General features: G+C 36.2%; 1 protein-coding gene across 1 annotated transcript; it reads left to right on the top strand.

Moving 5' to 3' along the window:
• Positions 1-2,655: 2,655 nt before the first annotated feature.
• LOC132140335 (uncharacterized) lies at positions 2,656-6,258 on the top strand. Its single transcript, XM_059549127.1, has 5 exons — positions 2,656-3,228; positions 4,366-4,549; positions 4,651-4,736; positions 4,850-5,519; positions 6,105-6,258. The coding sequence occupies exons 1-4, from the start codon at positions 3,114-3,116 to the stop codon at positions 5,368-5,370; spliced, it is 906 nt and encodes a 301-aa protein (XP_059405110.1). The 5' UTR covers positions 2,656-3,113; the 3' UTR covers positions 5,371-5,519; positions 6,105-6,258.
• The last annotated feature ends 4,943 nt before the right edge of the window (positions 6,259-11,201 follow it).

Here is an 11,201-nt window from a genome sequence, read left to right as displayed (position 1 = left end):
AATACAAATTATTGTTTATTTTCCAGCACAGTGTATCTGATTTCTTAGATAATTAAAGATATAAGAGAAAAAAAAAACTATTAATTAGACGGGGGTTATTTGTGGGGTATTGCGTTTGACACTTGTCTCCTCACTGTTGAAATAATTGAGAATTCAATCCTAATTTCCTCAGCATAAAAAAAAAACAAAAACATCTGAGCAATAAAATTCCATTTGCATTTGATTAAAACATGCCTCCAATAGTACACCGGTTTGTTGTTGAAATAGGTTGCAACTATGTCACTTTTTTATTTATGGCCACAACAGGCCTTGACAAACTAAGCAACACCTGAAAAGCAGCATACCTTTTTCTCTGTTTTGCATATGGCCCTTGTTGAAGACTGCCAATTAAACATGCATGAGACGCTAGTGTAGAGTGTAATACCTGGGTGTCAAAGCCAACCAGGTATCAGATGACTCCTTGACGACAGAGATAGAAACAACATGTAAAACTACTATATTGCTGCTTTACCCAGATGAAGCTGTGAAGAAAAGCCTGGTAAGTGTACTAGCCTAACTTTTTAAAATAAATGAGCGTGTAGTCATAATCTAGATGTCTTGAAATATATATACTTGGCTGTGTTTTGTGGTCTGAAAAATTTAAGCTCTATCAATAAATTTCTTTGAATTACTGTTGCCTATTTTCCATACAAATCTTCAAATCTAATGTCTTTCTATAAAAATTGAGTTCAGTAAATCTATTTTTCAAATAATCAAGAATTTTAAGTAATATGTATCGACAACAGTATACAATTCCAGAAGTGAATCAACAGTTACAAACTAGATTTAAGTGTCCTCATAGGCAGATGACTGTAATCTTTCTAAAACACATGTACAGTTTTCATCAGGCATTGTAGGTGTTTATGCATTATTTAATTATGTGTCTGTTACTTGGCTGTTTTCCTGCCATCTGCCACTGACACTGAGCACCTGATGAAAATGTTAAAGACTCTATTGCATGTCACATGCATCTTATTGTACAGAAGTTGAAAGGGTATTTTTTAAAACAAAATGTTTACTTCATTAGCAGCTGTAAAGTGTGGATAAAATGCTAATTTAAAACAAAATGACCCTTATTTGTGTTTAAGAGAGAGCAAGGATGGAAACATATCAGAAAGATTCCATGAAGCGCATCCGCAGGCACAGTCAGAGTGTCTTTCAAGACCTGCTCATCAAAGGATTCAAAGATGAAGTCAAAGATGTAAGTAATAAGACCATTTCAGCTATTGTGTAAGATGGCAACAAAATAAAAAAATCATATAAAGAATATTTTCCTTGGCCTCACAAAAACAACATCTGAGTAATAAAACTTTCTCTGTGTTTGATTAAAACAATCGAAATTGCCTCTGATACACCAGGCATTTGGCTGGAATAAAGTAGCAGTTATGTCACTTTTTTAGATTTGTTGATGCCACAGGCTTTTGACGAACCTTTCATAAAAGTTTTAAATGTGGAAAAGTAGAATAGAGCTTTTTCAAACCTGCTGCTGACACTGAGCACCTGATGAAATCGCTCAAGACCCTACTACATGTTACTTGTATCTTACTGAACAATGAGTTGGATTTAAATTTTAATTCTCTTTTTTTTAATGAAATGTTAACTTAATTACCAACTGTGAAGTGTGGATACACAGAGTGATAATTTAAAATAAAATTACACACATTTGCATATCAGAACGTGTCCATCACATTTAACTGGTCCTCACTAGTTAAAAAGGCTTATAAATAGGACAAAACATGTTTTTGTTGAAATGTAGCATTTTGCACAGGTTTCTGAGAGGAGTAGGGGTTGGATTAGGGAATAGAAAACATCATTAACCTGATAGAAAGTAATTGGAAGTCCATGCAATGTCCTCACTATAGTAAAACAAAGAGGTTTTTTTTGGAGGGGGGGGGGGGTACAATATGTCAAAGTTTACTTTATTTAGCTATTCTTACTTACATAAATGAACTATAGTGTTCTGCACCCACTAGTAAAAAATATCAAAAATTACATATGGTGTCTGAATAATTTTTTATTTGACTGTATATGTATAATTAAAGGTTTCAGTTGCTGCTATTTCTTTTTAGCAAAGCTAAAATTGACCCAATACGTATTTTCAGATTAAATATGTACATTTTATATTAATGTTTTGGCATTGGAAGGTTTAAGGTTTAATCTAAACCTTTTTTTTAATTTAAAAATATATTTCTTTCAGCTGCACTGGTTTTAACATACTTTAGCATATATCTGAAATATACTTTGGCCAGAAATCATGTGGGATGTTTTCTGTTTATTCCTACAACTAAAAATAAAAAAGGATTATTGGGCATAACTAATGTTTCAAAACTCAATGTTTTTGTATTTGAAAGCAGACTTGTCCTCGGGGTCGTAGAGGCGAGAGACCGCTGACTCCCAAATGGCATAATTCTCTGGATAGTGTTTTCCCACGTAAAGGCAGCCTCATTCTGCTGGATGGAAACAATTCTGTGGAAATCTATAAAGTAACGCAACAGATACAGCACTTGCATGTTGGAATTCACACCGACAGTGACATTTATTTGACAAGTGAACAAAATAATTCTTCTTCACTTCCTCTAATGTTGAAATTTTTTGCTTTAATCTGTGCAGTCCAACAAGTCAAGCCAGCCAGCGATCAGAGGACGGTTGAGTGACTTGTACCTTCCTGCTATCACAGGAACAATGTCAAACCTGCAGACAGCAAGGGCCAGACTCAGTCACTCATGTCCTTATCTGAGCCCCAGCAGACGTCGTGGCTCCACCTCCTCCATCAACTCACAGAGAGCTCCTGACTTCAAGAGCAAGCAGGCGAGTCGCCTCTGACTCTGTTGACAGATTACACTGCAGCTTTGAACTAGTTTGAAGTGTTGAGTTACAAGTTTTAGTTGGTCTCTCTGATTGACAGTGTCTATGCTTTGGGAAAATCTGTTTTAGAGCATTTTCACTGCCATATAATGTACCTTCTTTGTAACCTGGTTTCTGAAAGTGTTGCATGTGAAGAATATTTGACTTCTCTTTTTTAGAGTTACCTCAAAGCACAAAAAGAGTCCAAGAAGTCCAATGTGACTGTGACGATGGTGTACCTGGGTCAGGGGCTTCCTGGCAGCTCTCAGGATGAGATGAAAGTGCTTCAACAGATCTGTGGAGGGGAGAACATCTGTGTGTTTAAAGGATTTGTCCAACCTGGAGGTAAAGCTCATTATCCTGATACACTGCTTGAAATGTTCTGCCAGTCTTTATATATATATATATATATATATATATATATATATATATAATCTTTATTTTAAACAAATCTAGAGTTTGGCCTCATAAAACTAGCAAGTAACTGCTTTACATGTTCTACCAAACCAAAGGAAAGATACAGATAAAAAGAAATACAAGAAATAAAGAAAGCATTTAGTATTTTCAACATTATGTACAGTATAATCAGCATTTTCATTATGCTGAAAAGAGAAGAAATACAAAATAATATCAGTGTAATTATTAAAATATAAAAATAGTAAACATAATAATGCTACAATATCACAAAAATAATTAAATTAAAGTTATTTTAGGTTTCTGCAATGACATGAAAATAAAAAAAAGAATGTAATAAAACATTAAATGTTCCGAAATGAAACAATATGATATAAGATGAACAAGATTATAAAGGAAGTACAGATGTGTATACAATTAATTAATAGAGTTTAAAGCTATAAAGATATTACAATTTAAAGATATTAAAGTATTCTGCATTTAAAAAAATATATATTTTTTCATTTTACTTAATAGATCTAAAATATTTGTTTTTAAGATAGTATATTTCCTAAATAAAAACAAATAAATAATAAAAATTAAAAAATATTTTAAAGGTAAAATAAATAATGCAGTTAAATGCATTTTACATTTATTTTACAGCTATGATATATCATAAGCCCTGTCTTCCTGGGCTCTGCTTTTGTTCTGCACAATTAAGCAAAGGACATTGCATGGTTTTGCACCAAGAGAGAAAATGGTCACACTCAGTCTGGCTTTACTCAAACATTCCTATATCTTAACAGTATCTTATAGCCTATCTATATAACATACAGTCTTCACAAGTCAGTAAGTTCAGAGATAATGTGCTGGATTAAGTTAATATTCCAATAATTCAATTTTAGAAATCAAGATGGGAAAATTAATGAGCAGAAAGCCACAGTATTGAATAAAACAGTTAGTCCTGGTTTTTAAACAAATGCTGAATAAATGAATAAAATAAAATGTTAAACAAAATGTTAAAATGGTTAAATACATTTGAAACAATGATAATAATAATAATAATAATACAATACTTTTCCCCAACAGAGCAATTTCAGTTCACATCGCAGAGACACCTGGGCTTCCCCTTCAGTGCTACTGTCTTTGTGAATGGAATCATAGCAGCCAGGATCAGTTCCTGCTGCGAGTACAGATACGCCCCTGGCTTTCAGCAAGGCCGCAGGAGCTGCTTCAGACTGACCCGTCTAAATGGAGGAAAACCCTGCTACAAGTGAGATATGATGACATGCAAGATCAAGAAAAGATTTAAAGCAGAGGTTTCTTCTCAAGACAAAAATGGGTTGCTACTATAAACATTTTCTCCTTTTACAGATGTGTGAATTCAAGGCATGGTATTGGCACCCCAGCGATTGATAGTCCAGCTCCAGTCTTGCAAAAAGCCATCAATTCTAATGAAGGTTGGTGTTAATGCGACTGCTGTTAGACTTTCCCACTGGCATTCTTCAAAGTAATAATCTACAAGGGCACATTATTTCCAGAATGCCTCACAGAAATTATCCCTTCTGTGCAGGTGTTATGGAGTCATGCCCTTCTTCCCCTTTGTTTGTCCCTCTTGGAATGGAAAGATCATTGCAGAAGACCAGAAAGCTCTCTAAAGATGGAGGTGCTTTGTCAACAGACAGTGAAGACGTAAATGGCAGTGCAAAAGAAAAAAAACGTCACAAACGCCATCAAGGGCAACGCAGCCTGCGAGTAGAAGGCAAAAGTTTAGAAGAATCGCAAGCACATAAAAAGGAAAACAAACCACCTTCCAACACCAAAGAACAGCTGCAAACATCAGCAAAAGAACATGTGCCAGACAAGGAGAATTCAGTCACCGAAAATAAAACTAAAGTGCCAGGTGAGTGGAAATCTTTTCCAGCGATGTGGTTCCCAACTCTCAAGGCCGTTGGATGGAGTCGCTTGCCAGCGCAATGTAAAACTTTGAAGCCTTGTTGTAAATCACTTGGTTGTATTTTATTTTATAGACAGCACTATCAAAGACAGTTGCATTTCTCAAGATTCATTGCAGGAAGGAAAAACCTTGACTAAGCGCGATGGCGAGAAAACGATGGATGCTTCGCAATCAAATGGAAAAAGCAGCAACAGGGGAAGACTGAGGGACTTCTATGAAGAATGTGTTGAAATGAGCACTGGTCTGGAATCAGGCCTAGACCAACAGAGGTGGTTCAAAGTAAACAGTGAGTCAAGAACTGTGGCTCATTGCTCACAGACAGGGTTTCGCAGGGAGTCTATTAGTCTGATTTAGTGGGAGTCAATCATTTTACCATAAAGGTTATGACAAAAAGTAGTTTCTAATTCAAACTAAGGTTAGTGTTAGAAGGCCATGAGAATTGGTTTCATTATTCTACCTATGGGCTTCTCAACTTGGGCAAGGGCCACAAAGAAAGACCACTTTTGCCTCAAGATCTGAACTTCTATTTTTTTTTCAATGCTTCTTTTATACTAACGATCAGAATAATCTATGTGTGCTATGCAATATGGCAAAAGTTATCACTATAATGAATAAATTTGTATTATAGTTAAGGGCAATACAGAATATATATTTTATTACACATATATAACAACTGCTTCACATATTTAACAGTTGAAATATAATACAATTAAAAACCCCAAAACAATTTTATTGAGTGTACCAGTTGATGTATTAGCAGGAATGTATAGACATAATTTTCCGATTTCTTAAAACCTGAATTGTGATGTTATCATGGTGAGACATATGATGAAAAGTGAAACAGATATGTATTTTTTTTATCATCTGCTAGAGTCTGAGAGGAACAAAATCAAAGAGCGACTCACTTCAGGACTCACTGCCAATAGCTTGGCATCAGAAGTGGAACTTAGTGAGGAAAGTGACAGCAGTTTTACAGAAGCAAGGAAACCTAAAATGAATAACAACCAAGGTTCTGATAAGATCAAGCTCTGCAGTATGTGCCATTAATTTATGATCAATTCCTCTTATATATCTCTGTGTGATATACACACACGCACAGTATGTAAAAGTGTTAAGTCATTCTCTCTCTTTTTTTCATGAAGGTCCAGAGGATGCCTTACAAGACTTACAAAAACAGGTAATCTTAACTCTTCAAATTAAGTGCTGAAATGCCTACAAAATTAGATCCATAGATATTTCTACAGGTACAACTATGATATATCATTAGCCCTGTCTTCCTGGGCTCTGCTTTTGTTCTGCACAATTAAGCAAAGGACATTGCATAATTTTGCACCAAGAGAGAAAATGGTCACACTCTCTGACTGGCTTAACTCAAACATTCCTATATCTTACAGTATCTTATAGCCTATCTATATAACATACAGTCTTCACAAGTCAGTAAGTTCAGAGATAATGTGCTGGATTAAGTTAATATTCCAATAATTCAATTTTAGAAATCAAGATTGGGAAATGTAATGAGCAGAAAGCCACAGTATTTAATAAAACAGTTAGTCCTGGTTTTTACGTTTAATTTGAGCGTCTTTCTGAGAGTAAGAAGGATTTAGAGTACCAAGTTAATAAATACATGCAAATTGTATTTTTATATGAGAAACTGATGCATTTATTGACATTCACTTACAATATTATTCAACCTGTCCTCCAACCAATACGGCCGTACAGATCGTTTGTCCAAATCCCTGAAATACGACACATCAGGGCGTATACTACAATTGTGCCCCTATCGGCAAAAGAACGTTTTCATATTAATGTTTTGTACTCTTTTATTTGCGCCATAATTCAGGTTTTGTGTAGCTAAGTTGGTAGAGTTGCATTATACAACTATATGTAATAATGCGATCATGGGTTAGATTTCAAAGAACGCACATGCTCATAAAATGTATATGGTCTATAAATCACAATTTTACATGATTTCTGTGAGGGGTAGGTTTAGGGGTGGGGTTAGGTGTAGTCATTCGAGCGAATAAGCCACCTTGTAAAATATCTACAAATTACTATGGGATCGGTGTAAAAAGTCCACACATTCCATTTAAATAAACGCACAGTTTGACTGGTTATGACGTTATATGTCATTTCATGACGACAGACGCAACATGATACTGTCATTATTTTTACACTCGTTAGAGAGTGCTTAACTTTAAAATGTAAATATAGGTCGTAATAAGGTGCTTGCACAAACGACTTATATGGTCGTTTTTTTGTTGGAGGACAGGCTCATATAATTAGTAGAATCTGCTGTCGTTGCTTCAGATGGATGCCATGACAGACGTGCTGAGCAAATCTGACGAAGTGGATCAACTAGTACTGAGAAACACAGGTCTGACTGATGAACTGCTGAAGAGTTTGGCAATAGCGCTCAAGAGAAGCCCATCTGAAGTCACAGTGATTAACCTTAATCTGAACCAAATCGGACCCCCTGGAGTCAATGTTTTGCTAGACCTTCTGCAGGCAAAACCACAGATCAAAGAACTACTGTATGTTTCATGCAGACCTTCTAAATATGTCCAAAAATAAGCTGACTTTTCAAAACTGCTCTAATAAAAGAAACTCTTGAAGGTAGTTATAAATCATTATGAATAATGAAGGTCATTTTCTTTCTTCTTTAGATTGTTTGGAAACCAACTTGGCGATCTTGGAGTACAGACCCTGCTTAGTGGATTGGCCGAACTTCAAGATAAAACAGCAGTGCAGCCTGGAAACTCTGAACCCATCTACTTCTCTCCAGTTAGCATTGTGATCAAAGAATTAGACCTAGGTGGAAACGGCATTGGGAGCGAGGGCCTGAGGGTGCTGGCCATTTTCATGAGGTATCATTCCCACCTTCAGTATCTGGGCCTGGCACAGACATCATGTTCAGACATGGAGGCTTGGATAGTCTTGTTTGAAAGCCTGAAAGTGAACACTACGCTGACACACATCATCTTAGATGAAAGCAACCTTGGGGACAATGGTATCAAGCTGTTTGCTGAGGCACTGAGATCAAATAAGACCCTGAGGAAGGCAGACTTGGATAATAATAGTTTCGGCGAGGTTGGAGGACAGTATCTCCTTGAGGCTCTACGCTCTGGGGGAAAACGTTCCCTTGAGAACCTCAGCTTGGAAGGTAACTATATCAGCAGCACACTGATGGCCAACATACAGCAGGAACTCGAATCTAACAGACCAGCTGCTCTGTAAAATGAGATGTATCATCAATTAACTTGTGCTTTACAACTCAAACTTCTGGCGGGATGTACATTAAATATGCCTGATGTCTTCAGAGCAGGACAGAGGGAAAAACTTTGTGGCCAGCACATGGGTGGCTTCCAAAAATTCTAAATGGATTGCTTTATTCTGTGATCCATCTATTTGGGAGTTTAAACAGTGGAGGCAAAACTTTAGAGAAATATTTGCTTGGGCTCTTGACCCGGTCTTTACGCCACAAGCCAACAGATTCTCCCCCTCATGTCTTTGAAGCTTGTGAATTGTCCGTGCATCTGGAAGGTGAGATTTTAATTTTGGTTCGGGGAAATTTGAGAAAGACCTTTTTTGGGGGGGATCATATGTAAAATGAGCTGATCAGTTCTTGATCAGAATTTGCCTTAAGTTCTCTCTCTCTCTCTCTCTCTCTCTCTCTCTCTCTATATATATATATATATATATATATATATATATTGGGACCAATATTCACAGTGTGATATCAGAGATTTTGGTGGAACAATGTAGAATCTTTTTTTCACATGAAATACACACATTATCACTATTTTGTGTGATCTCACCCTTGAAATAAAGTTGAAACTTGAAATAAAATACACTGAAATAAAATTTATGCGAATTAAAATGTTCCATGAACATATAACCCATAAGCAAGCTGGGGCCTTTGGTTGAAATCTTGAGTACAATGCCTTGATTCATAGACAACTAAATGAGTTTCAGACAATCACTTTACAGTGGCATGGCATTGTTCCATCAGCAGGGACATTTGGAAAAACCTTGATCAAAGCTTTTCACAGAAGTAATTTCTGCTGGAGGTTGTAGCTGTGCCAGCAAGAAACACCAGCATACCCTTTGTGTTTTGTCTGATAAGTAATATGTCATAAATCTGCTGATAAGTATCCATGTCATGTCTTCCTCAGCTGAGAGATGGAGAAGCTATTAATGGCATAATAGAAAAAAAATTATCCATTTATGTCTGAACATTTTCACAATAATACTCATGGTTAGTGTCAATGCCAGCCTAGTCTCAGCCTCAAACGTCATGCTCATAGTCCACTGGCTGAACGTATGACACACAAAATGGGAAACACTTCAAAGTCGTCATCTGATTGGTTGAGTTCTACAGGATTCTTTAATTCTCTGGAAACAAAGCAGTCATGATGACAAAGCCTCTTATGGAAGAAGAAAGCCATTGTGTTTACAGCTGTGACAATGAGAGCTTTTCATGATAAACTAAGCACTGGATTTTCAAAAGTATTCCTTTCTTGCACTGTTTTTGCAGGAAACTTGCATGACTTTTTTGATTAAACTGCACGCAAATCTGTCATCATACAGGGACATCGACTTTATATTTCCACACCCCTAAATATGATGCTGAAGTGAACTGTTATCTGTTGCTATGCCTTTCGGTAAGATGTCTTCTCGAGCAGTCCTTGGCCAGTGAAAGCTGCTTTGGATTCCAGACCTTCTGCTGTCAGTTTGAAGCTCTGGCTAGTAGAAATTGTGGTCATTAAGGTGTGAATATTCAGTCGTATCATGTGACTGCTAAGGATTTGCAAAAGAACTTAGATATATCACCAATGATATGGGAAAAATCTAATGTGCCACTTAAGTATAAATAATCCAATTAACAATGTCAGGTCAAAAATGTTTCATTAATCTCAACAAGCACAGATTTTTTATGTTTAAAAGCAATGAAATAAGATCCCAACTTCTGAAGCATTCCTGGATTCAAAGCTCTGATCCTAATGCCTTAAAACAATTAATCTGCTTTGAAGAGAAAGCCTTTTCAACTTTTGTGCCAAGAGACAGTACACTCTGTTCATCCATGGCCTTCATGGGTATGCAAAGGTTTTGCTAGTTTAAGCAAGACACTCTGGCCATTATATTCAAAAACAAAATGAGAAATGAAGTCTGGTGGAAAAGAAAGAAAAAGAAATGTGCATTACAGCTTCTACCCCCCCGAAGCAATGTGGTTCAGAAAGACTTTCGGTATTTTATAACATTTGTTTGCATCATTCCACTCCATTGTAGTTATGTGCAAGAACATGGAAAGTTTTCCACTCGTTTTCAATGGACAGTTGTTTGTAAAGCAAGGTGAGTGAGCTACTATAAATGCATTTCTTTGATGGTAACAGACAAACAGAGACTTGGTGTGGAGGGTGGGATTGTGTAGTTTCGGCTGGCATGTTTTTTTGTTTGCTGAGACACCAGACAGCAGAGTCTCTGTTTGCTTCCTCAGTTTACTCGATGCCTTTGACTCATGTAGAAGCTCTTCTGTTTTTATCTAGTTTTTGCAAACTGGGAATCTCATGCTGCTAGACATACCATTCTAAGAGAGCATGCAGAGCTCATTTTTTCAAACTCCAAATATAATCCTTTTATGCATTAAACGCAGTGCAAGTGTGAGCTTTAGAGATTTATCACTGCCTGACTTTTGTAAAACTTTTTCAACTTGTGAAAAATAATGAAAGTTTACATCAGTAACTTTCTGCTATATTTTACATTACTTTCCAAAGGTTACAATTAGATCGGTTAAAGTCATAATTCCCCCCAAAATGAACATGCTCACTCTAATGATGTTCTAAATCTATCTTTCTTTAGTGGAACACAAAAGATTTTTTAAAGGAATAAAATTACAATGAATGAGAACTGTAGTTTTCAAGCTTAAAAAAGAAACAAAAGCACCAAAGAGGCCCCAGTATACTATACTGCA

Source organism: Carassius carassius, chromosome 5 (genome assembly GCF_963082965.1).
Source record: "Carassius carassius chromosome 5, fCarCar2.1, whole genome shotgun sequence".
Lineage (NCBI taxonomy): Eukaryota > Metazoa > Chordata > Actinopteri > Cypriniformes > Cyprinidae > Carassius > Carassius carassius.
Note: the sequence above shows the minus strand (reverse complement) of the source record. Positions and strands in the feature narration are given on the sequence as shown.